This window comes from Stegostoma tigrinum, chromosome 33, assembly GCF_030684315.1.
Source record: "Stegostoma tigrinum isolate sSteTig4 chromosome 33, sSteTig4.hap1, whole genome shotgun sequence".
In the NCBI taxonomy this organism is placed as follows: domain Eukaryota; kingdom Metazoa; phylum Chordata; class Chondrichthyes; order Orectolobiformes; family Stegostomatidae; genus Stegostoma; species Stegostoma tigrinum.
This window is the reverse complement of record NC_081386.1, coordinates 22,299,473-22,327,135: the sequence shown is the minus strand read 5'-3', so window position 1 is coordinate 22,327,135 and position 27,663 is coordinate 22,299,473. Positions and strand designations below refer to the sequence as shown.

Sequence of the window (27,663 nt, the reverse complement as noted above, 5' to 3'; positions counted from 1 at the left end):
GGGGGGGGGGAGAGAGGGGGGGGAGAGAGGGGGGGGAGGAGGGAGAGAATCCAGCCAGATCCTAAGGGATAATGTTGAATGTCTGAACAATTTTCTCTCATATCAACATTCTTAAATTGTTAATATCTGTCAAGTTTTTAACAAGTGTCAAATTATTACTGACATAACAATACAACATTAGCTTTTTGCATCATGCAGGTACACACATACACATACAGGCAAAATGCAGGAGTGTAGTGCAGATCTGTGGAGTTAAACATTTTTCCATCTTGCACTTATGGCTCCATGGCTTAACGTACAAATGAAAAAATAAAATACTAATACTACTTCAAACAGGCAAATTGAAGAAGATGATGAAATATGCCATTTTCCCATCTTTTAAAAAAGGTGTGCTCTGTAAAGGTTAGTATTCAGACCATAAACTACAGATATATTGCTTCAACTTAATGCGGTGAATTGATTATGAACTTTTATTGGCTAACACAAAGGACTATGTTTGGAGTTTAGCACATGCCGCAAACTTTGAGAAAGCTACCAATGCTCCAAATATGCCTTAGATACAGGGAAACAAACAAGGACAAGTTTTACTCAAATCAAGCTTTCGATGAGTGTCACTTTTTAAGAAAAAGTCATGTCAAATTAAAACTTTTTGGGAGGTAGAGGATGGTAAAAATACAGATCAGACCACATTAGAAACTCGAAGAAAGTTATAAACATGTGGAAATCAATGAAGTATTTCATCAAGGATTTTCAATAAAGTCTGAGCTGTTCAATTATGTTCTGAATTTGTCCAATTTTTACTTAATGAACACAGATCTTTTCAAATGTTGTACATTATATTTATTGTCCTTTCAAAAAGGTTTTAGAAGAAACATCAATTTGAAACAAGTTATAAATTTGTATGATCACCCGTGTCCATTTTTAGACCACCAAGGATATCCATGTGGTAGGATACAGAATTTAGTAATAATTGAACTGTTTTCAGTTTCAAACAAAAAAAGGGCACAGGTGAGAAGATTGAGTCAACTTACTTGTAAATCTGTACTCATCCTCTCGTCTTCGGATTTCTAACTCTACAGAGAAAGGTTAGAAATATTAAAGAACAAACAGACTAAAAGCAGCAATATGCATAGATGAACTTTCAAGGTGCATATTTAATGCACGAATACGTGTTACTTAATCCCACTGGTCTATAAATCTTTAATACACAGAACAGATCCATACTGGAGGAGCATAATTGTACAATGATCCCTTATGTGATGTGAGTCTCTTTTAGCCACACACCACCTTACAACAGGATGTTACAATAACTCATTAGTTAAAATGTAGAGATTTTTAGGGAGGCGCAGGTAGGACAGATCAAACAACACTTTCTATTGGAGTATAGTAGAGGTGGAAAATTTTACAAGATATTTTATGTATTGCAGGCTACTTATAGGCAGTGTCTCAAAACTGAAAACTTCAGTGTGAAAGGGAGAAGATTTTGCATCATGCCAATTTTCGATTCAGGTCAAGGGTTGCAAGGAACATAAGGGTTGCAAGGAGAAGAGAGAGAAGACCAACATGTAAAACTGATAACTAGCCCACACATTGCATTGCATCAATGCAAGCACCTCGGTGAATAAGCTGTTAAGTTATTTTAGTTATTCAAGAGAAAGTTCAAGCTTGGCAGTTTGGATAAGTTCCTGCATTTTGGATATCTTTGACAGATGCATATACTTTCACAAAAAAGAAGTCTTCAAGAGACCTGAACAAACTGTTTGTTTCTTTCATCATTATAACAAATGTCACATTTAGGCAGTTATGTACAAGCAAACTATTGCCAGGTTAAACATTTTAAATATTCACTTTAGTTGTGTGTATCATGAGCTTCATTTTAATTCATTTTTCTTTGGTTTAAAGCTAAAGGTTACACTATAAAAGATTACAACAGAAGGCAGCTGTTTGGCTCCTCAAGCCTGCTTTGCCATTCAATAGGATCACCGCTGATCAGACATACCTCCTGTTCACTTTGTGCCTGTTTCCCATAAATTTTGCTTTCCAAATGGATCAAGAATTTTCAACATTCGGTATCTACAAGGACTTTATCCGCACAGCTCTCTGGCAAGCAGCTTCAAACCCTTAGGAGACATTCCTCCAATCTCAGTCTTAAATTGTCGTTGTTTTAATTCTGCAACCGTATCTCCACCCCAGACTCTCATAAGGGAAACAGCCTCACAGCATTTACTCTTTCAAGCCCCTTCAGGATTCTACATGCTCTATTAAGATTACCTCACATTCTGCTGAACTCTAATGAGTAGAGTCTCAAAACTGTTTAGCCTTACGTTGTAAGATGATCACTCCACACCTGGGATTTCCTAATGAACTGACTCCAATGAAATAATATATCTTTCCTTAGATGAGGACTAAAAATCACTCAGTACTCTAGATGTGGCCTCACCAGCATCTTCTACAGTGGCAGTAAAACTTCCCTGCTCTTGTATTCGAACTCCCTTGGAATAAGGGCCAATATTCCATTAGCTTTCCTGATTAGCTGCTGTACCTGTGTGCAAGCTTTCTGTGTTTTGTGCCACCAATCTCTTACGTTACAACTTGAGTTTTTCTCCACTTAATATTCTGTTCTTTTGTTCTCTTTCAAAATCAAGAATTTCACATTTTCCCAAAATGTACACCATTTGCCATCCAACAACTTAACCTCAACCTTAACATCAATATCTCTCTAAACAGTTTGTACTCCTCTCACACTTGCCTTTCCACTTATTTTTGAGTCATCTGCAAATCTGGCCATAGTACATTTTCTTCTCTCCTCCAAGTCATTACATACATTGTAAAAAGTTGTGATCCCTGCAGTGATCCCTATGGAATCCCACTGGTCACAGGTCAATAACCCTATTCATTTATGCTTCAATCACTGTTTCCTGTCCATAAGCCAATTCTTTATCCATGCCAATATACAACTTCAAATACCATGGGCGCTTCTGACTTAACCTTTTGTGAAGTACCTTGTTGAATGCCTTTAGGAAGTTCAAACACAACACATTTTCTAGTTTCCCCTCTATCCACTGAGGCTGCCTTGAAAAATTTTACAGAATTAGCCATATATTATTTCCTTTTCATGAAGTTACACTGACTCTTCTTAGATTCTAAGGACAAGTGGAAACGGCCGAGTGGGTGAGTACGAACAGTGGCTGTCCATACCATTATTGCTTATATTTTGTCGTCTTTATTTTGTGGCTTATAGTTTGTAAAGGCTATATTCTGTTTTAATGAGTTCAAAGGAAGAAAGGTCCTAAATGTAATTGAAAGTTCAGTAGCTTCTAATTCAATCACTTGAAATAACTCCTACAAAATTGGAATTTAAGGTCTCTGGTGCAAAAAATGAAAAGGAAAATAGTGTTATTTTAGTGCAGAATGGACATTTTATTTCTATACTCAATCACAAATTTCCATACAATACTAAAATGATGGAATAAACCTACAAATTGACACTTGGACAAATTTAGTCAATGAAATACAATATGGACATACTGGAAAGGAAAATGGACATTACAAGCAAGCAATGCATGACACATAAGCCAAACCACAAGGTAGCAACAGACAAAGCAAATGGAACAATAACTTACGCTGACAATTTACTTGATTACAAGTCAGAGATGATATCATAAAGCTAGGCTCAGAAAAAAGTGGACACTGGAGACACCCAAATGACAGGCAGAAAATGGGCAACATTGCCTCGAAGGCAAAGATAAATAAGTGGCATTTTTTATCTGGACCTGAAACATGTGATAGGCTTTTTTTTGTCTATCCTGGACGCAAACTTTATAGAGTGGTTGCCATCACAGGTGGTGCAAGGATATAATCATAAAGCAACAAGCAACCTCCCATCATTGGGAGCTTTGCTCCTTTCAACCCACATTTAAAAGGTCAAAATGCAGTTCTTAATTTCTCCTCCACTTATTCCACACATATTCATATCTTTCAATGCCCGAACAACATGTGATAGCTTATGTTTAATTTTTACCATATTAGTTGGAAAAACACACTGCAGTGTGGGCAATGGCTCTGAGCTTATATTTCGCAAAATAAACAGCACAAGTCACTGGTTGGAGCACAAACTAGATGGAAATTTGAAATACAGGACCAACGGACATTCTTCAGCATGAAGCCTATTCCAAGAATTCTGTTACAGGAAAGGATAGTTTGCCACATTTAAATCTTCTGCATTCAAGGGAAAAATACCAAGGAAATGACAGTCAGTAATTTCACAGATAGGAGAACATTCACTACTAGCAATACATGCAGCTATCTTGACCCGAGAGTAAAACTAAGTCTTTTTCTCTTTTGGATTTCATAGGGTATGGGCATCCTTGGCAGGACCGAGATGTTTTTCCTAATCCCTGAATTTTCTTGAACAGAGTAGCTAGCATAGGCCATTTCAGAAGTCAGTTAAGAGTCAACAACATGGCTGTTGGTCTGGAGTAACATGTATGTCAGACCATGCAAAAACAGCAAGTTTTTTTTTCCCCCAAGAAAGGACATTAGCTAATAGGCAAGTTATTACAACAATCATTACAGGTGGAAGCAGGAATTTTACAGTTTACAATTTTAAGCAATGGACATTCCACTGATAAGGCAGTTGGGTCTTAAAGTACAAAAGCAGCAACTTTCCTTCAATTACAGTTTTGTAGACTCTAATACTATTGCAACTATTCAAAGCCAATACTGCAGTTGAGCATTCACTGCTTAAATTTCCAAAAATATGCCTCAAAATAATACATTCAGGTTATGCGCTGATAAACATAAGTTAATATTGTCCGTAATGTTCAGCACATTGTCCATTTATAAATACCACAAATGCATATGCTAAAATAGGTTGACAGAATTCTCTGAACTGTGTTGCAAACCTGATAACATGCATTATATAATATATTTGACGGGAATGAGTTGGCAACAGAAACTACCTTAGAAACTCTGATGCAAAACCAACAACCAAGAGAACACAACACACACTGTACCATAGGATGCATTACAGCCTTAATGAGTGATTAGATGACGAATAAAATACTCAAGATCTGTTAAGCATCAAAATGTACCCATCAGAAACATCACGTAACAGATTTTTACCATGCTTACAGCATAGTAAACCAGTGATAATGGGAACTGCAGATGCTGGAGAATCCAAGATAATAAAATGTGAGGCTGGATGAACACAGCAGGCCCAGCAGCATCTCAGGAGCACAAAAGCTGACGTTTCGGGCCTAGACCCTTCATCAGAGAGGGGGATGAGTGTGAGGGTTCGGGAATAAATAGGGAGAGAGGGAGAGGCGGACCGAAGATGGAGAGAAAAGAAGATAGGTGGGGAGGAGAGTATAGGTGGGGAGGTAGGGAGGGGATAGGTCAGTCTAGGGAAGACGGACAGGTCAAGGAGGTGGGATGAGGTTAGTAGGTAGGAGATGGAGGTGCAGCTTGGGGTGGGAGGATGGGATGGGTGAGAGGAAGAACAGGTTAGGGGGCAGAGACAGGTTGGACTGGTTTTGGGATGCAGTGGGTGGTGGGGGGGGAAGAGCTGGGCTGGTTGTGTGGTGCAGTGGGGGGAGGGGGCAAACTGGGCTGGTTTTGGGATGCGGTGGGGGAAGGGGAGATTTTGAAGCTGGTGAAGTCCACATTGATACCATTGGGCTGCAGGGTTCCCAAGCGGAATATGAGTTGCTGTTCCTGCAACCTTTGGGTGGCATCATTGTGGCACTGCAGGAGGCCCATGATGAACATGTCATCTGAAGAATGGGAGGGGGAGTGGAAATGGTTTGCGACTGGGAGGTGCAGTTGTTTATTGCGAACCGAGCGGAGGTGTTCTGCAAAGCTGTCCCCAAGCCTCCGCTTGGTTTCCCCAATGTAGAGGGAGCCACACCGGGTACAGTGGATGCAGTATACCACATTAAGCAGAGGTTCACCCGCACTTCTGCCAATGTGGAAAGTCATCTTGGGGCCTGGGATAGGGGTGAGGGAGGAGGTGTGGGGACAAGTGTAGCATTTCCTGCGGTTGCAGGGGAAGGTGTCGGGTGTGGTGGAGTTGGAGGGCAGTGTGGAGCGAACAAGGGAGTCACGGAGACAGTGGTCTCTCCGGAAAGCAGACAAGGGTGGGGATGGAAAAATGTCTTGGGTGGTGGGGCCGGATTGTAGATGGCGGAAGTGTCGGAGGATGATGCGTTGTATCCGGAGGTTGGTGGGGTGGTGTGCGAGAATGAGGGGGATCCTCTTTGGGCGGTTGTGGCGGGGGCGGGGTGTGAGGGACGTGTTGCAGGAAATGCGGGAGACGCGGTCAAGGGCGTTCTCGACCACTGTGGGGGGAAAGTTGCGGTCCTTGAAGAACTTGGACATCTGGGATGTGCGGGAGTGGAATGCCTCATCGTGGGAGCAGATGTGGCGGAGGCGGAGGAATTGGGAATAGGGGATGGAATTTTTGCAGGAGGGTGGGTGGGAGGAGGTGTATTCTAGATAGCTGTGGGAGTCGGTGGGCTTGAAATGGACATCAGTAACAAGCTGATTGCCTGAGATGGAGACTTAGAGATCTAGGAAGGTGAAGGATGTGGAGATGGCCCAGGTGAACTGAAGGTTGGGGTGGAAGGTGTTGGTGAAGTGGATGAACTCTTCGAGCTCCTCTGGGGAGCAAGAGGAGGCGCCGATACAGTCATCAATGTAACGGAGGAAGAGGTGGGGTTTGGGGCCTGTGTAGGTGCGGAAGAGGGACTGTTCCACGTAACTTACAAAGAGGCAGGCATACCTGGGGCCCATGCGGGTGCCCATGGCCACCCCCTTAGGCTGTAGGAAGTGGGAGGAATCAAAAGAGAAGTTGTTGAGGGTGAGGACGAGTTCGTCTAGGCGGATGAGGGTGTCGGTGGAGGGGGACTGGTCGGGCCTGCGGGACAGGAAGAAGCGGAGGGCCTTGAGGCCATCTGCATGCAGAATGCAGGTGTATAGGGACTGGACGTCCATGGTGAAAATGAGGTGTTGGGGGCCAGGGAATTGGAAGTCCTGGAGGAGGTGGAGGGCATGGGTGGTGTCACGGACGTAGGTGGGGAGTTCGTGGACCAAAGGGGAGAAAATGGAGTCCAGATAGGTGGAGAGGAGTTCGGTGGGGCAGGAGCAGGCTGAGACGATGGATCGTCCAGAGCAGGCAGGTTTGTGGATTTTGGGAAGGAGATAGAAACGGGCCGTGCGGGGTTGGGGAACAATGAGGTTGGAGGCTGCGGGTGTGAGGTCCCCTGAGGTGATAAGGTCATGAATGGTGTTGGAGATGATGGTTTGGTGCTCGGGTGTGGGGTCATGAAAGAGGGGGCGGTAGGAGGTGGTGTCGTAGAGTTGGTGTCTGGTCTCGGCGATGTCGAGATCAGTGCGCCATACTACCCCTGCGCCACCCTTGTCTGCGGGTTTGACGGTGAGGTTGGGGTTGGAACGTACGGAGCGGAGGGCTGCCTTGTTCTGTGGGGGAGAGGTTGGAGTGGGTGAGAGGGGTGGAGAGGTTGAGGCGGTTGATGTCTCGACGGCAGTTAGAGATGAAGAGTTCGAGGGAGGGTAGGAGGCCTGGGGGTGGTGTCCAGGAGGAGGACTTGTGTCGGAAGCGGGTGAAGGGGTCAGTGGAAGGAGGATTAGGTTCCCGGTTGAAGAAGTAGGCGTGGAGGCGAAGGCGGCGGAAAAACTGTTTTATGTCCAATCGTGACTGGTATTCGTTGATGTGTGGTTGTAGGGGGACAAAGGTGAGCCCCTTACTAAGGACTGACTGTTCGTCCTCAGTTAGTGTGTGGTTGTAGGGGGACAAAGGTGAGCCCCTTACTAAGGACTGACCGTCTAAGGACACCGCCTCTTGCTCCCCAGAGGAGCTCGAAGAGTTCATCCACTTCACCAACACCTTCCACCCCAACCTTCAGTTCACCTGGGCCATCTCCAGCACATCCTTCACCTTCCTGGATCTCTAAGTCTCCATCTCAGGCAATCAGCTTGTTACTGATGTCCATTTCAAGCCCACCGACTCCCACAGTTACCTAGAATACACCTCCTCCCACCCACCCTCCTGCAAAAATTCCATCCCCTATTCCCAATTCCTCCGCCTCCGCCACATCTGCTCCCATGATGAGGCATTCCACTCCCGCACATCCCAGATGTCCAAGTTCTTCAAGGACTGCAACTTTCCCCCCACAGTGGTTGAGAACGCCCTTGACCGCATCTCCCGCATCACATCCCTCACACCCAGCCCCCGCCACAACTGCCCAAAGAGGATCCCCCTCGTTCTCACACCCCACCAACCTCCCGATACAACGCATCATCCTCCGACACTTCCGCCATCTACAATCCGACCCCACCACCCAAGACATTTTTCCATCCCCACCCCTGTCTGCTTTCCAGAGAGACCACTGTCTCCGTGACTCCCTTGTTCGCTCCACACTGCACTCCAACCCCACCACAGCCGGCACCTTCCCCTGCAACCGCAGGAAATGCTACACTTGCCCCCACACATCCTCCCTCACCCCTATCCCAAGCCCCAAGATAACTTTCCACATTAAGCAGAGGTTCACCTGCACATCTGCCAATGTGGTATACTGCATCCACTGTGGCTTCCTCTACATTGGGGAAACCAAGCGGAGGCTTGGGGACCGCTTTGCAGAACACCTCCGCTCGGTTCGCAATAAACAACTGCACCTCCCAGTCGCAAACCTTTTCCACTCCCCCTCCCATTCTTTAGATGACATGTCCATCATGGGCCTCCTGCAGTGCCACAATGATGCCACCCGAAGGTTGCATCAACAGCAACTCATATTCCGCTTGGGAACTCTGCAGCCCAATGGTATCAATGTGGACTTCACCAGCTTCAAAATCTCCCCTTCCCCCACCACATCCCAAAACCAGCTCAGTTCATCCCCTCCCCCCACTGTACCACACAACCAGCCCGGCTCTTCCCCTCCACCCACTGCATCCCAAAACCAGTCCAACCTGTCTCTGCCTCCCAAACCTGTTCTTCCTCTCACCCATCCCTTCCTCCCACCCCAAGCCGCACCTCCATCTCCTACCAACTAACCTCATCCCACCTCCTTGACCTGTCCGTCTTCCCTGGACTGACCTATCCCCTCCCTACCTCCCCACCTATGCTCTCCTCCCCACCTATCTTCTTTTCTCTCCATCTTCGGTCCGCCTCCCCCTCTCTCCCTATTTATTCCAGAACCCTCACCCCATCCCCCTCTCTGATGAAGGGTCTAGGCCCGAAACGTCAGCTTTTGTGCTCCTGAGATGCTGCTGGGCCTTCTGTGTTCATCCAGCCTCACATTTTATTATCTTAGCATAGTAAACCAAGGTGATTTTCAGCTGAGTTGGTATTCCCGCCAATTTACTGCAGCGGACTTCAAGTGTCTTAATAGCACGATGTCTCAGCACAGTGCGTAAATTGTGGAAATGTCTGCTACAAGCATGGTTTCTTAAATTCTTTTCAAAAAAAAGGCCATTTTGCATTAAAAATATTAATCAATGGCAGTGAGCTTAAAAAGTGGGATTTAGCTCATGTGGAAAACAGCACACTGATAACAACTGAGATGGAACCTTAAATATAGTTTGTTGACTTCCTCGCCGAGCTGACTGGTTGTAGATCAGACATTTCGTCACCGTGCTAGGTAACGTCATTGGTGCGGCCTCCCATGAAGCGAAGTATTCTACTCCGCTTGGTATTTACACGATCCGGTCTGCTGAGGTGTTGTCATTTCTGATTCTTTTTTGCAAGGGTTTGCAAACATGGGATCTAATGCCGCATATTTGCTGATTGCACTACGGGTGGAGAACGAGGTCTCAAGGAATTCTCATGTGCGTCTATGGTTGGCTTGAGCTAGGATGGTCATATCATAACTAATTAATTTGATAGCTTTCGACATCTGAGTGTTTCAGTACACTTAGACAACAAAGACCATCAATTTAACTGGGATAAAATGACCATCCTAGCTCAAGTCAACCATAGACGCACATGAGAATTCCTTGAGACCTCGTTCTCCACCCGTAGTGCAATCAGCAAACATGCGGCATTAGATCCCATGTTTGCAAACCCTTGCAAAAAAGAATCAGAAATGACAACACCTCAGCAGACCGGATCGTGTAAATACCAAGCGGAGTAGAATACTTCGCTTCATCCGAGGCCGCACCAATGACGTTACCTAGCACTATGACGAAATGTCTGAACTACAACCAGTCAGCTCGGCGAGCAAGTCAACAAATTCAACCACAACCCAAGCTACAAATCTTCACAAAAACCTTAAACCTTCAATATAATGAAACATTCCAACAGCTTCAGAGGAGCATTATGAAACAAAATATGACACTGAGCTACATGAAGATATATTAACTCGCATGATGAAAGCAGAAGCAGAGAGCAGTGGCGAGGTGGTGTGGTATTCTAAAGCTTTGGCATAGACAACTGAAGAAAGTGCCATCAACAGTGGTGAGATTAAAAACAGGACAGGGGGTGGTACAGATATTTCATTAGGGTCACAGCACTGTCAATTAGAGATGGGGAGTGAGGTTATGGAAGGATTTGAAAACGAATGAGAATTTTAAAATCAAGATGCAATGTGACCAGGAACAAATGTCATTCAGACAGTCGGATGACAGTTTGGCAGGACTAGCTGCAAGTAAAGACATGACCAGAATTCTGGATGACCTCAAGTTTGCAGAGACAGAACATGAGACACTAGCTTGAAGTCCACTGGAATTACTGAATCCAGAGGGAACTAAACCATTAATTAATGTTTCAGTAGTAAATGAGCTGTGACAGAGCAAGGTCATGTGATGCTACAGAGGTGAGGAAAGGCAACTTTAGTGATGGCACGATCACGAACTCAAAATATATCATGGCAAAATGCTTGCAAAAAGATTACCTTCATCTCAGCTAGGTCAGTATCTGGGGTACGGAGTTAGGAATACAAACAGAAGTCAGTTAATCCAGCCATCCCAATATTTAATAGGAGGAAATTTTTACTCATCCAGTACTACAGTCAGATAAGCAGTGTGATCATTTAGCAATAGTTAAGGAGTTGAGTGGTGAAGTAGTGGTTGTGTGAAAAGCTAATGCTGCATCTTCAGAGGATGTTAGGACTACAGGTTCAATAATTAAACCAAACAAATCATTATTTTTAAGAATTTGTTCTCACTGCAACCTTAGCATACCACAAATAATCCATAAACTATCTTAGAAAGAATTGAGTGTTCTCATCAATGTTCACTTCTCTTTGATGGACCCAGTCATGACTGCAGCAAAAGATGCCTGGTTTCTCCAGGCTGCTAGCCCAGACACACCAAAATCACATGCACAGGCCAAATCTAACAGTACTCCATATACATCTTTATCTTGCCTTTGTCATTTAAATGGGATTGTTAATCCATAAAATCTTCTTTTAAATCACCTTGAACATCTGTTCTGTTTTTCAGAGGGTTGCATTTCTGAATCCCTTGCATCTCATTGGTTCAAAATGACAACAGAACAATTTAAAATTCAGTTGGTCTACTTTCAATAGCTGAGAAAAGAAATATAAACCTTAAAATATTTGAGAGTTTGTCAAGTGCCAAAACTGACGTTTTTTACAAATATGTTTAAAGATGCTCTGAACAAGTAACTGCTGTCTAAAGACAGTTGTAAACCTCAAAAATATCAAAGCTCTTCTTTGACACTTCTCCCACAACAACCGAATTAACCATTTTTTTACAACTGCTACCCTTCCCACCAAACAAATCATGCTAGGGTTTTCTTGTATCATGTCTTATTCACTTTGCATGACAAATTATTTGTATGCATCACACAATAAAGAAAGATTCCTTTTTTCAGGCTTATATGTCTGCATAACACAGACAACACAAACAAAATTAACTACTGGTTTTAACCTTCATAGTTCATTGACTTTTTTTTTTAAAAAGGAGAAGACCACAAACATATTCGTGCTCAAAAGAAATAAATTGCATTCATGGTATACAAACAGAAAATTGGAAACTCCATGAGTCTTTGAGCTCTGGTTTATTCAATATTACGTTACTTATATATTGATTTGTTCTCTGAACCTTAACATACATCATTGGATAGATCCATTGTTCAATTGAAATCAAACCAACAAGTGGTTCTGCTGGAATTTTGCTTTCTGTAGTTGTGTTTACATGGTTCCTACATTGGCACAACAATATCCAGGCTACAATAATCCTTACTATGGGAGGGTCACACGCTTTACAGCAGGCCAAATTTTGATGCCATTAAACAATCTTCACAGAACTTTGTATTCCATACTATGAATCTAAGTGACAAGGAGCGATTCTCTTTGTTTATACTTGGCAAAATATCAAGAAATTAGATTGATAGTGGTAATGGCTGCAATGCCATAGCCTATTTAGTAATATGATAATTTTAAGATTCATTCTAGAAACTGAAATTTAGAATAAACTGCTTTGCAAATAACATTCAATAGAGCATGAAAGCAGTAATAACTGGCTACATTACAGAGAGGTATTTGATGCTTGATTTTGACTGGTTCATGGTCATGTTGATAAAACATTTTTATATTTATTGTAATTTGTTGACATGGTCCATGCTTCATAAATTATGCAAAGTAGCAATGCTACAAACTTCTCCATCAAAACTTCATTAACCAACATAAGTAGGGATTGCCAAGAATAACAATCACTTGTAACTGGATATTGCTGTCAAATACAGAAGATAAAGAATTATCAATTGGCCTACAGCTGGTGTGCTTTTATAACGTACCAAAGAAAGATATGGATTCTATATGAAACTTCGACCCAAATCATTCAGAATCCCTGTTCATGACCTAGATTGGGTTACAAATTGCCCACTTACGTTTATTGCAGTTTTCTCATGAACTTCCAGGTCAGGAGCTTTCCCACCTTAAGCAGCATAGATATTTCTACAAATCCACTCAGCCAGTCGTGAAGTGCACTGGCACTGAAACCATGGGCCGCCTTTCCAGTAATTACAGCCATATTCTGTCTTTCACGCCACTCTGACAGACGTGGCAAGTAACTAAGACCATAAGATGTAGGAGCAGAATTAGGCCAATGAGCCGGAGGAGTGCCAGATGGGTGAACAGGGGTGGTATGGTCGCAGCTGAGTGGGTGAAATTTTGGGATAGGTCCTCGATAAGGGGTGACAAGACTGGGTAGTCAGTGGGACCCAATTATAGGAGGTTCAAAGTTACATCACGTTTTCTAAATTCCTTCAACTTTTCCTGCCTACTATTCAGATTAATAAGTTGGAACCCTGCAAAGAATCTCCCACTCCAAATCAGACTTGGAGATATTTCTAACATATTTTTGCTGAGTAATTGCCAATTGGAAATTTCAATTCCCCAGGCAATTACTGCAGAGTCAGTTGCATCAAGACTTTGGCACAGACCCAATGCACAACTCCACCAGTATGCATTGCTGTACACAGTCCCCAAGATGCTGTTTATTTGGTCTACCTAATATATTTGGAATATATATATTTCAGATTCAAGAACAATGTTTAATTATACCAGATTTTTGATTCAGTATAATTAAATCATTTTATTCCACTTACTATTTGACAAACTATATAAAGTGAAGAATCAAAGCTTTCAAAGCCATATGCAAATTCAAAGCATGCAGAACTGATCTGTAGAGTCATTATGCGTGCAAAGAAGGATTTCAAGATTATTGGAGATAATGGGAACTGCAGATGCTGGAGATTCCAAGATAATAAAATGTGAGGCTGGATGAACACAGCAGGCCAAGCAGCATCTCAGGAGCACAAAAGCTGACGTTTCGGGCCTAGACCCTTCATCAGAGCGCCTCACATTTTATTATCTTGGAATCTCCAGCATCTGCAGTTCCCATTATCTCCAATAATCTTGAAATCCTTCTTTGCACACATAATAACTCTACAGATCAGTTCTGCATGCTTTGAATTTGCATATGGCTTTGAAAGCTTTGATTCTTCACTTTATATAGTTTGTCAAATAGTAAGTGGAATAAAATGATTTAATTATACTGAATCAAAAATCTGGTATAATTAAACATTGTTCTTGAATCTGAAATATATATATTCCAAATATATTAGGTAGTCCAAATAAACAGCATCTTGGGGACTGTGTACAGCAATGCATACTGGTGGAGTTGTGCATTGGGTCTGTGCCAAAGTCTTGATGCAACTGACTCTGCAGTAATTGCCTGGGAAATTGAAATTTCCAATTGGCAATTACTCAGCAAAAATATGTTAGAAAGATTATTGTTCTCATTAGGATCATCTTTTGAGAACATGTGATATGAGTATTGGAAAAAGTGACCCACTTATCAATATTGTTAATTGTATTTTACAATTTAATGGTCTTAGTTCAGTTTTCACTCTAGCTGGGCAAACATCTTGCTTCAATTTGATATCTGTCCTTACTTGTCCGTACAACAGTAAACATTGTTGCAGTACACTGATGTCCATGTCTATTGAATAGGAAAAATAGACATGACAATAAAATAGATCCATACAAGGAAACTGACCAACTTGCAGGATCAGTGAATGTCATTGCAAAACTTACACAGGGGACCACTGTACTCTCACTCAATTTCAACTAAAAACTCTGAACCCAAAGTTTGGAGATGAACAACAGGATCAAAAAAAGGAAAATACTAACCCCGAGGTGTTAGTGAGGCCTGTTTTTCCACTTCTGTTTGCTGTCTCTGACTAGTTGGAATATTGTTATAGATGCGCTTGTAGTGGTTGTATACGGCAACTGAAAGTACCTTCTTGGCATAGGACTGACCAACCACATATTTGTCGAGATAACTGTAAATCTAAAACAAAATTAAAATGAGGCTACATCAAAAATAGTTAACCAAAAATGAGACTTTTAGCATATACTGCAATGCAAGCTTATACGACAATAACAGTAGGTAAAAATTGTACACAAGACTAGAAGAGTTACATCAGAAAGGAATAATTTACCCCAAGGTTAAGAAAATAAATGGCACATCGAGAATACATTGCACACATTTATGTGTTGAATATCACAGGACAAAGACAGGACAGTATATTGTTACAAATATACCAAAAGGATCACATATAATCCAGTTAATTTCCTAATGCATTATTTCAATCGACACAACGAGTCATAATTCCCAGTTGTGATCATGAACTGCAAAGCTTCATTTCCAGACATAACCCAAGTGGTGAAAGACTGGCAGAAGCCTGAGAATTGCTCTTGGTTAAACAACTGTCATGAGGGAAAATTTATAGTGGTCATGTCCATAAGCCATATTGTAATTAGTAAGACCATAAGACATAGTAGTGGAACTAAGGCCATTCGGCCCATCGAGTCCACTCCGCCATTTAAATCATGGCTGATGGGCATTTCGACTCCACTTCCCTGCACTCCACATTCTCTACACTCCAGTACTGTTGAGACTACAATAAAAGGGCCATATGGCCATACAAACTACTAATGGAACTTCCAACAGACAAATGACATCCAGTCTGCATGGACCATAAAAGTGTCAAATCATCTTTATTACTTACATGACATGATATCTCCATGCAGGTTTATTCTCCTTTTAAGTTGTCAAACAAGAAGTAGACATTTAACAATTTATTACCAATTTTCATAACTTTTCTGCTATTGTTAAAGGACATTTCAAAGGAAATCCCTGGGTTCTCTAGTACATTTTCCAAGAGGCCATTTTGATTTCAAGGTTTAGAGATAAAATCAATTTGCGGTTTCAGCTCTGTGAAGTTACCATATCATTTTTAAATAAAAGCAGATTGGAAACTTATTTGGAACAGTGAACTAAATAAACCATTTTCGTGAAGGCATGCAAATTCGTGACCTTGCAAGATATCTGTTGTGTTAACTGGCTAATTGTTTACCACGCTGGCTTCATAACATACAGAAGAAGAAATGATCAGGGTCACTAATAGCTTGAGTTCGAATCAGGTTTCAGATCAGAAGAACAGTTTCATGCTTGAAGAGGGAAGTTTGTTACTTTGAAAAATCTCCAGGTTTGAGGGTTTGTACACCATCTCCTGGATATCAGAACTGAAAATTCTGCCCAGGCTATTAGATTTGGAAAGATGTCTCAGGTACATCAAAACTGGAAACACTTAATTAAGAAAGAAATGAAAAAGAGTTAAGATAGGAGTCGTACTTAATTAGGTTTGAGTTTCTGCAAATGATATTGTCAGGAAGAGAGTTGAATCTTTGTCTGCTGTTTACTTCAAGACCTTTCCGATTTGCCTTTTTGATCTTTTTTGGCTCAATAAACTTTTCTTCTGGTATTAAGAGGATATTGACAACCTCATGCGAGTCATTCACACCTCATTCAGTTACTAACCACCAGAGTAAACAAACTGCAAAAAAACTCTCGAGCCACCTTTCCAATTCACCATCAGCTGGGATCATAACACCATTATAATTCAAATGTTGCCCTTGGCACTCAAACATCTGAACTATTGTTGCAATATAATAAAATGTGAGGCTGGATGAACACAGCAGGCCAAGCAGCATCTCAGGAGCACAAAAGCTGACGTTTCGGGCCTAGACCCTTCATCAGAGAGGCAATGTTGCAATGTTTAGTTGCTAATTTATTCCTTTGCCTTGAGGACTGGATAGGCCACTTCTGAAATGCTACATTCAATTCTGGTCTCCCTGCTACAGGAAAGATATGGTGAAACTTAAAAGAATTCAGAAAAGATTTACAAGGATGTTGCCAAGGTTGGAGGTCTGAACTAGAGGGAGAGGCTGAAAAGGCAGAGGCTATTTTCCCTGGATGTTAAAGGCCAAGAAATGACCTTCAGAAGCTTATATGGTCATGAGTAGCATGGATAGGGTGAATGTTCAAGATCTTTTCGTCAGGGTTGGGAGTCCAGGTTTAGACGGCACAGGTTTAAGATGAGAAGGGAAAGATTTGAAAGGGACGTAACGGGCAACCTTTTCAAGCAAAGGGTGGCATGTGTATGGAATGAACTGCCAAACGGAAATGGTGGAGGATGGTACAATTACAACATATAAAAGGCATCTGAATGGATATATGAATAGGAAGTGTTTAGAAGTATATGTGCCAAATGCGACTAGATTAATTTAGGATTTCTGGTCAGCGTGAATGAGTTGAACTGAAGGGTCTGTTTCCATGCTGTACATTTCTACATCTCTATGGCCAAATGTGAATAATCACATCCAGCTAAGTATAAAATATTGAAAGAACAGGCAGAACTGTATTCTCTCACTTCAAGATAAAATTGCTCTCCATCTGTAAAAATAAGAAAGATCTGGTCAGTGCAGCTTTGTATCTGAGATACAAAACACTTGAATAAATGCACAAACATATAGTATGGTAAAAGGAAGTCAAGAGGTTAACTATTTTATATGTCTAATTTATTACTACTTACTGTATAAGCAATGAGATTACATGGTTAAAGAAACAAATGCTAAAAAATTACATTCCATGCATATATTTTCACATGAATTCATGTGTCCACAATCTTATGTCCTATTAAATGCATTGCAAGGGAACGAAAGGAAAGCATCTCTTCAAAACCAGTACTTGGACTTGTACAAAAACTGTGCTTTACTGACTTCTTTTCCACCCCTGTAACATTCACGTATTGTTGCTGTTATTTTTGTTTGTATTTGTATGTCTGTCCCGAAAAGGGGCAGGGTTTAAATACAGAATAATAAATTAGTGATTCAAGTTTCTTTTCTGCTATTGGTAAACGACATGTCTGCTTCTCACTCAGCAGGTTTCTGTACACAGCGAGTTTTCTACTTAATCTAGATTTGCCAATCAGATAAAATAAGGGACTTTGAGTAGTTTAATTAAATGTTTTCATATCTGTGATGATTCCCCTGAATAACATTTGGCTGGACTTCTTGTGCGCAACATCAGTGAGTCACGACATTTCTGAAAAGTATCATAGGAGACATGCAATAAGGAAATGCCAAAATCTCTGCAATCTAAATGAATATTGTTATGGTGCCAGCTAATGACAGTACTGGACAAGTCACATCCCAGAATGAAACCTGGCTGATAGATTATTTTTTGATTTATTTAGTTAATTAACTTGGCAGTTAGTTAGTGAAATATATTCAGGCGAAAGAAGATCTTTGACAATTTTTTTTGTGTAATAAACTCAACTCTATAAAAAAGTTCAGAAGATCTTAACACAAACATCAGAACAAAATTTCAACATTTCCCAACAGCACTCCTAACAGAGACTCAAGTCTTGAGAAATTACACTCCTATCTCCACTCTTTAGGTTTCTACTTAATTGGCTCCATCCAAGTGCTTTTCTATGAATTGTATAGACAATTCAAGAAGTCCATTCTGACACTACTATCTCAAACTTTTCAACAATGAAAGCCTAGCGTTTTCAATTCTAAAAAATATGCTGATTTCTATCCAAACTCTCCAGCCTGTAAACGTCACAAACTAGACACTTCTGCTGGAGTGACTGATTTTCCATGAACTGTAAAACTCATATTAGGAGAGAAATTTAAACTTGTTTTGAACTCAACTTTGGTACTGTCAAAACCAAACAACATTCTTCTGGACTCTGATGTTGTCTGAATTGAACTGAACAATTCTGGTGTTTTCTGAACTGAAAAGAAAACCAATTAATCATTCTAAATGGTTTTACACTACTTGTCAAACATTTCCATTGACATAACAAGGGTCTGCAAACATTTTCTCAGCAAAAATATTAACTAACACTGATATTCAGACATAACTTGAGCAACAGTGCAATTTCAGTTTGGGGAAGACAGTTAGAGATAAGTTTACAAAAATTGTAAAATATGTACAATTTATACATTAAAGCACTTGGATAAACTTTACTTTTTTCGGAGGTGGTGGTGGTTTCTGTTGGAAAGCTAATTTCACAGCTTCTGCTGCTGATTCTGGCTCTTTGTTTAAGCTCTTCTTGGAGTCTGCTTCAGATAGTACCACAAAAAAATGGTGGCATTTTTCACATTTCACAAAGCGAGTGGAAGCTGTAGATGAGATGAGATGAGATGACTCTTAAAACATGCTTTGATAACAGTGGTAAGTCAGTTTCAAATGATATTGCATTAAAAATGTATGGGATATTCCTATATAAAAATACATCAACTATTATTTCCAACCAGATTTTTGCAAGCTCCAATATTTTAACTTCTGTTTCACTAGATGTTGCTAAACCTACTGCTTCCCCATGTAATAAATGTCTGTCTGCCTGCCTAAATTTGGCAAAACTAAGTTAATAGGAGAGAAACTAGAAGCAAAATTACTGCTGGAGTCTCAATAAAAGTGGTTTCACAGCAGCATTTTTAGGCAAGAGAAAGTTTCTGTCTCACTTGCAAATTGTTAATTTCGTAAAACAGAGGAAGGTACCATTGAACAATAGTCAGTCAGCTCAGTTAACTGTATAGCTGATTTGCTATACAGAGTGACACCAACAGGATGAGTTCAATTCATGCATTCGCTGAGGGTGGCACGAAGGACTCTCCTTCTCAACATATCCCCTCACCTGAGTTGTGGTGACCTTCAAGTTAAACCATCACCAGTTGTATCTCTCTCTCTTATGAGAGCAGCAACATAGTCTGGGTAAGATAATGGTGACTTTACTTTTACCTCTAAATATCAAACAAACTGCCAATGATCCACATGGAGCTTCTGGCTAACTGACTGATGCTCCACATTTAGCATCACCACTGTACCAATGACCAATATTCATAGAACAACAGTTTTTTCCCTGCAAAAATATATTTCAGTTTTACACAAACATAGACAATTCAAACATTTAAAAAAAACCCATCCCAACACTTTTTCAGCCCTCCAAAACAAAATGTACTATGGCTGATGGAAATCTAAAGTAAAAACAAAGTACTGGAGTTCAGCAGGTTTGGCAGCATCTGTGGAAACAGATGCACGGTTAACACTGACTCCTGTATGACTTCTTCAGAACCAAAAATTCATACTGGGCTTAAGTGTTAACATCATTTTCATCTCCTAAGATGTATGCCTCATTTTGGCCAAAAAGAGGAGAAAACACTGCCAGACATAGAACATAGGACGTAACAGTACAGCCCCTTCGGCCCTCGATGTTGCGCCGACCTGTGAAACCGATCTGAAGCCCATCTAACCAACACTATTCTATTATCATCCATATGTTATCCAACAACCATTTAAATGCCCTTAAAGTTGGCGAGTCTACTACTGCTGTTCACAGGGCATTCTATGCCCTTACTACTCTCTGAGTAAAGAACTACCTCTGACTTCTGTCCTCTATCACCCCTCAATTTAAAGCTATGTCTCTTCCTGCTAGCCAACACCATCTGAGGAAAAAGGCTCTCACTGTCCACCCTGATGATCCAGAATTCATTGCCTCAAAGTACGGGAGACGTTAATTCAATTTTAACTTTCAGTTCTTTATCCAATTGCCTTTTGAAGTTTAAAAATCTCTGTCTAGAAGGTAAAGCAGAATTGAACATCTGCCAATAAAGCTCTAGTCTGATAACTCTCTGCTGGAGTCGATAACATATTCCTGGGCAACGCTATCTGGTGTGAATAAAAGATCCACTGAACACCTCCAACATCGATGTCAATAATGGGAAACTCAGCCACAAGTTTGGAAGAAAAATGAAAACAATGTGTTTTGGTGTCTTCAACAAACTAAATCACTAAGTAAAGACTTGGTTATACCAAATATTTAACATACAAAGGTTCTGTCACTATGAATCAAGAATACAAGCAACCATAAGAAAATGGACTATTATTAAATATCATTAACTTGTACATTTACTAGGAAGACCTGGAACAGAAATTATACTGCCATCTTGCTGTCACAACATAAAACAAAATTTCAGTGTGACTGGCTACTTCATACAGAAACTAGATTCTGATCTGCAAGTTTCCCCTGTTGTTGCAAGTTTACTCAGGCATAAACTAAATACATGGAGCCTCTTGAATGGGCAATGCTGTGACCAGACCAATTGTTTAAAAAAAAAGCCTAGCATTGTTTACATGATCATTTTTTATTAAACACAACGCAAGAGTTAGGTCTATCCATTGGCAATCAAATTGAAATTAATTTGTTTTAAAATGGCTTTCGAATGCTTCCAAATCAATAACATTTTCAATGCTTAGTTCTAATTTAATGTGAATTCAGTAAAGTTCTATTAATGCAGTTATACAGCAGCTAAACCACAAAACGTGGTGTGCCTGATTTTACCATTATGAGCACGTAATTTTATCATTATCTTAAATAGCAAATTATGCTCAATGGCTAGTATGGTTCATAAGTCATGCCTATTTTCATAATGCCGAAAACTGTTGAGAAATTCAAACATTCCACAACTAATAGTCAGCATTTGGATGGACAAGAGGAGAGAACCACATTAAAAAGTTTGAGACTCCCAAGGCAACCACGTGGAAAGTGAAGTCACTGCTGTCGATGCTGGGCAACTCTACTACTGAGATGATTATACTGAAAGACGCTGGCAAGGTTGAATGTGTCGAATGTTGTAGAGAAATTGGAGAGAGAGATAATCCACCAGTCACTAAAACAGTGACTCCCTAGGAATTATTTCCATGCTTAGACAGGGACAAAGATCCAATTACATAGAAATTCAAACACGGAATGAGGGAGATATCAACTATGATGAAGGAAGTGAGATGTTGTAGATTGAGAATACAAGGGAGGATGCTGAAATGGCAGAAAAGCCACTGGTGGTGGTGGTGGGCGGTAGGACGGGAAAGAAGAGACGACACAGAACTCTTGAAAGGGAAGAAAAGAAAGTTGAGCAGTGAATAGTGATAATGGGAACTGCAGATGCTGGAGAATCCAAGATAACAAAATGTGAGGCTGGATGAACACAGGCCCAGCAGCATCTCAGGAGCACAAAAGCTGACGTTTTGGGCCTAGACCCTTCATCAGAGAGTGGGATGGGGTGAGGGTTCTGGATTAAATAGGGGGGGGGGGGGGGGGGGGAGGCGGACCGAAGATGGAGAGAAAAGAAGATAGGTGGAGAGGAGAATATAGGTGGGGAGGTAGGGAGGGGATAGGTCAGTCCAGGGAAGACGGACAGGTCAAGGAGGTGGGATGAGGTTAGTAGGTAGGAGATGGAGGTGCGGCTTGGGGTGGGAAGAAGGGATGGGTGAGAGGAAGAACAGGTTAGGGAGGCAGAGACAGGTTGGACTGGTTTTGGGATGCAGTGGGTGGAGGGCAAGAGCTGGGCTGGTTGTGTGGTGCAGTGGGGGGAGGGGACAAACTGGGCTGGTTTTGGGATGTGGTGGGGGAAGGGGAGATTTTGAAGCTGGTGAAGTCCACATTGATACCATTGGGCTGCAGGGTTCTCAAGCAGAATAGGAGTTGCTGTTCCTGCAACCTTCGGGTGGCATCACTGTGGCACTGTAGGAGGCCCATGATGGACATGTCATCTGAAGAATGGGAGGGGGAGTGGAAACGTTTGCGACTGGGAGGTGCAGTTGTTTATTGTGAACCGAGCGGAGGTGTTCTGCAAAGCGGTCCCCAAGCCTCCGCTTGGTTTCCCCAATGTAGAGGTTGCCACACCGGGTACAGTGGATGCAGTATACCACATTGGCAGATGTGCAGGTGAACCTCTGCTTAATGTGGAAAGTCATCTTGGGGCCTGGGATAGGGGTGAGGGAGGAGATGTGGGGGCAAGTGTAGCATTTCCTGCAGTTGCAGGGGAAGGTGCTGGGTGTGGTGGGGATAGAGGGCAGTGTGGAGCAAACAAGGGAGTCACGGAGACAGTGGTCTCTCCGGAAAGCAGACAGGGGTGGAGATGGAAAAATGTCTTGGGTGGTGGGGTCGGATTGTAGATGGCGAAAGTGTCGGAGGATGATGCGTTGTATCCGGAGGTTGGTGGGGTGGTGTATGAGAACGAGGGGGATCCTCTTTGGGCGGTTGTGGCGGGGGCGGGGCGTGAGGGATGTGTTGCGGGAAATGCGGGAAACGCGGTCAAGGGCGTTCTCGACCACTGTGGGTGGAAAGTTGCGGACCTTGAACTTGGACATCTGGGATGTGCGGGAGTGGAATGCCTCATCGTGGGAGCAGATGCGGCGGAGGCGGAGGAATTGGGAATAGGGGATGGAATTTTTGCAGGAGGGTGAATAGTTTTGTTGAAACTGGATTTAGGAGTAATACATGAAGGTTGGGCAGAAATGAAGAGAGAGGTGTCTTAATGCTACTGTGACAAAGGTGCAATAAACAGAACAAGGAAAAAGTACTTCCAATCAAAATGAAAACAAAATTGCCTTTTGGTGATAGAACTTTAAATATCCTGTATTTATTGTGATCGGCAATCAAAGACAAAGTTAGACCTATATATCACTTACAAACGAAAGTCTCCACATGTGTGCATGGGTCACCACACTTAGGGCACCGTAGTTGGCTTCCACCCTTCCCTGAACCACCTGAACCAGATGATCGTTTGCTACCTCCTTCGCTGACAGACTTCTGCAAACATTTAGTAAAGCAGAAATTACAAGTTTATGTTAAACATGGATCACTGTCTTGAGGATTCAGGGCAAGTTGACAACAGTTGCACAAGTTTCAAAAATTCATATTTCATGATACAAATGAAATGAACTTTAAGTAGTAACTAAACAACAGGAAAACCTTAGACATGAAATCCATAATCTGTTTTAGAAACAGATTAGTTATAAGCTACATAAAAATGAATTTCATAAGTATGATAAATAACATGGAAGTTTACCTTGTTGCTATCTCCTGATGTATCTTTCGTGCTGCCATCTTTTGACGCAAGTAATGTAATAGCTTCACCAAATGACCTGCAAAGAACTCTTGTTCCTCTTTGTGTTTCAAAACAAGAGGAATGTCCTACGAATGGAAAGTGGAATCGAGCAAAACCAAATCCTGAAATTGAAATGTAAACTCACTGCCACAATACTGCCATAAGCAATATTTACATTTCTGAAAAGTTTTATGTTTACTTTTGCAGAATATATCAAGTACTGACAGTTCACTTGACAAATTGGATGGAAATTACTGGTCTTCTGCATCTTATTATTAAAATATCAGGCTCATGGTTTTGAGAGTTTGCAGTAATTTTATCCTGAAGAGATTACTTTCTACGTAATATTGTGTGGTGGGTATAGTTAAACTGCATCTAATGCGAAGATGATGAGGTTTTTGAGAACTAGTAGCAAAGTAAACCAGCTATTCCAAGATAAATACACAAGCAAATCCGTCTTCCCTTATATACCACTGTGCAGTATTAGTCATTACAAAGCAAATGGTTCTTGAGAACAGCACAATGATACCAAAATACACTGCGAACAGCATTCAAAATCAGTTTAAAAACTTAAAATATAAATGAGCTAGTTCAAAGCTACAATCCAATTTTGAACGAGTTTCAGCTAGGCAGGTTGCCAGAGTGAGTGGGCGAATAAGTGGGAGGTAAAGTTTAAGACAGGTGCAAAGTGCTTCATTTTGGTAGAAAAACGAGGACAGGCAAATAAAGTTATACATACACGTTTAAAGGGGTTGCAGAAACAAACTTGGGCATACAACTTATGCGCTAAATCACCGATAGGAGCAGGACAGGTCAAGATAGCAGTTAATAAAATAAATGGCACTGTGGTCTTTGTAAATAGGAACAGCGTAAAACTGCAAGGGAATTGATAAAACCTCTACAAAATAATTTGTCTGCCCTCAGCTGGGCTCTCTGTCCAGTTCTGGTCACCACACTTTAGGAATGATGTAAAGGCATTAGTGTGTTTGTGGGAAAAACATTCATAAATGAATCATTCCAGGGCTGAGAAAATTCAGTTCCTCAGACAGATTGGAGAAGTTAGGACTGTTCATCTGGGAAGAAAGCACTGAAAGGACATTTAACAGAGGCAAAGACATGAACGGTCTGAACAGAACAGTTAATAATCGTTCAACAGAAAGCATACATTGAAGGTAATTGTTAAGAGTAGTAATAGTGATATTAGGAAAACTTTCAAGGAGTACCTAGAGTCTGGAATACACAAGACAGGCACATGCAATCAAGGCATTAGAGAGAGAATTGGACATCTGCAATGGAGATTTAGTGCGTTTGGACAGAAGACAGTATCGAACTCTTGGTGAACTACTCCTTTAAACAACTAGCACAGACAGGCCAAACGGATTCCATGCACGTGCGTGTGTACACGAGTTGGGGGGGGGGGGGTGGCGAGGAGTGGAAGCAGCTCAAATTCTAATAAGAAAGCTGGGGACAGTTAGTCATAGTAATTCTAGAGGTTTTGCTGATAACGTTGCCAAGGGTAAAAATGGTGACTTTAACCCAAGACACTGCCTGGGGAGTGAGGTGGAATTTACAATACAGGTATAATACCTGTGGCTAGATACAAAGACAATGGCCAAAGTGTAACACAAGGAAATTGTGACTCAAGCAGGACCAAGTGCCTTTTGACAGCACAAAAGCAGGAAATTATGTCAAAGGAGACATTTTTTAAAAAAATGGAAACTTGGAGCAAAAACTCAGCCGCCATGATAATACATGCCTCGTCACCACTGCATCACATACATGACACAATAAAGCAATGTAATTACATAGTTAACAGAAAAGTTGTAAAGTTCACCAATACTTTGTCCCAAAAACTGTAGCCTTCAATAAAAGTGTACAAAGAAGCCCAAAGCACAAAGACAGACTACTTAAATTAATATGGAATACTTCATAACACCCCAAAGCACTTTCCAGCCAGTTTGGAACCTTATAAAGTGTAGCCTCTGCTATAATATACAAAATATAACAATCAACTTACATTCCCCAGACTCGCTCAGACATTAAGTGGGTCTGATCAGATTTATGAATTGATTCAGGAGTCTTAAAAGCAATCCAAAGACCACCTACCCCCCCCCCCCGAGCTCGGCTGCTTCCCCCTCTGCCTGTCTATTTGTCCGTCCAACTAACTGGGACACGGGATAACGCCTCAGGAGGTGCCTATCGAAATAGGCAGAACCTAATCCAAAAAAGCAGCATCTCTGACAACGTAACACCGACCCAAAATCCCCAACTTCGATCTGGGCACTGAGTCAACAACTTCTGGACCCAGAGGCGACAAGCAAACAAAATCGTTGAGCCGAGGCTCAAGTACAGATTACGCCGACTGTATCCATCGCCATCTCCCGCAGCCCCAAACACATACCCCACACCTAGATCACCATCAGGCTCCCTGTAAAGCGGGTGGATTGATGGGTTTTGGGGAGGCGGGGTGAAAACGATACTCTGAAGACCAGCCCGGTTCTTACCCAGTCCAGAGGAGGTTACAGACGAGCGGAGAAGACGAACTACCGATGAGCAGGTACACATCACCAGGACGCAGGACATGTCTGGCCCGGGGTCGGCCGGGCGGGCAGGCAAGCAGCCGACCACCTACCCCCCCCGCCCCGGGCTCGGCTGCTTCCCCCTCTGCCTGTCTATTTGTCCGTCCGTCCAACTAACTGGCAGGGCCCAAGCGCCTCCCGTCTGAAAACCTCGAACTCATCCGGCGAACAAACGCCAGAATTTGGACTGAATGTTCGAGATCCACTCGAGAATGGACTTCCCCACCACACCGGGGGGGGGGGGGGGTAATAAACTTCAACACAAAATAAACCACAAATAAATAAACAATTCGCCGCCGCGGTCCAACTCCGGCCAACGTCGCCGACGTACAGTTACGGCCCCGGAAGTGGTTCCTTCCGCTGGGGGGGAGGTCAAATCAGGACTTCCTGTTAGAGAGAGAGTAGGAGCCCTGCGGCTGTTCATGTGCGGCGGTCACGTGGGCCCGGCCCGCGCCATATTGAATGGGCAAGTGGTGGCAATGCTAGTGAGGGACATTGGAAACCTGGGCAGTCTCACACCGCCAGGCTTCCGTATGCCAGGACTACACCGAATTATGTACATTTCCATCGTACAACTCCATACCAAGAAAAAAAGGAAACGACTTTGTCATTTTGACGCATTGGGCCTTGGTGATGAAAGTATGATGGGAGTAGTTAGGGTATGGAATGTACTACCTGGAAGTGTAGTGGAGGCAGATTTAATTGAGGTATTCAAGAGGACATTGGAAGATATTTTCAATGGAAATAATGTGCAAGGGCATGGGGAAAAAGCAGGAGATTGATAGCAGCAAGTGATGCTCATTTAACAAGAGGGCGCAAACATGATGGCCAGAATCGATCCCTACAACATAACATTTCTGTGATCAATAACACTTATGCATTCAAAAATTCAACACTTCTGTCCATGTAGCATTCCTTCAATGCAGCACAGGAGGAGAAACCTCAAAGGGAAGCCTAGGACTGGACGGAGAACGTTGCAGGGATTAGGAGGGAAGATGGTTCTGGTTTTCACTAGGATGCTGAAACACTACCAAACTATTTTTCCCTCTTTCCTCTCTGCAGAGTTTAACTGCACTCAGCTCCCTATTGAGCTTTCATTAGATGCTAAAATTACCAAGCTGCTATCTTTATTTTGTTGCCGCATTTTCTGAATTGATCGTCGCCCACCTTTTGCCTTTGACATGATGCTGCATTGTTCCACCTGCCCCAATGATAATTGACAAGCCAGTCCCATCTCGTCCCGTGCTGTTGACGTTTAGAACCTAGATTGTTTCAAGACTGTCATGTCCTTAAAA

At 42.0% G+C, this 27,663-nt stretch overlaps 1 protein-coding gene across 1 annotated transcript in view; it reads right to left on the bottom strand.

The window, feature by feature from the left end:
* clpxa (caseinolytic mitochondrial matrix peptidase chaperone subunit Xa) overlaps nt 1-26,720 on the bottom strand; it is a 51,447-nt gene extending 24,727 nt beyond the window's left edge. The window contains exons 1-6 of the mRNA XM_048562532.2: nt 26,294-26,720; nt 23,751-23,911; nt 23,371-23,491; nt 18,868-19,022; nt 14,676-14,835; nt 1,032-1,073 (exon numbers count right to left, since the gene is read on the bottom strand). Of these exons, the coding sequence (XP_048418489.1) occupies nt 1,032-1,073; nt 14,676-14,835; nt 18,868-19,022; nt 23,371-23,491; nt 23,751-23,911; nt 26,294-26,372 (718 nt within the window). The 5' untranslated portion in view covers nt 26,373-26,720. The remainder of the gene's footprint in view (nt 1-1,031; nt 1,074-14,675; nt 14,836-18,867; nt 19,023-23,370; nt 23,492-23,750; nt 23,912-26,293) is intronic.
* Between the last annotated feature and the right edge of the window lie 943 nt (nt 26,721-27,663).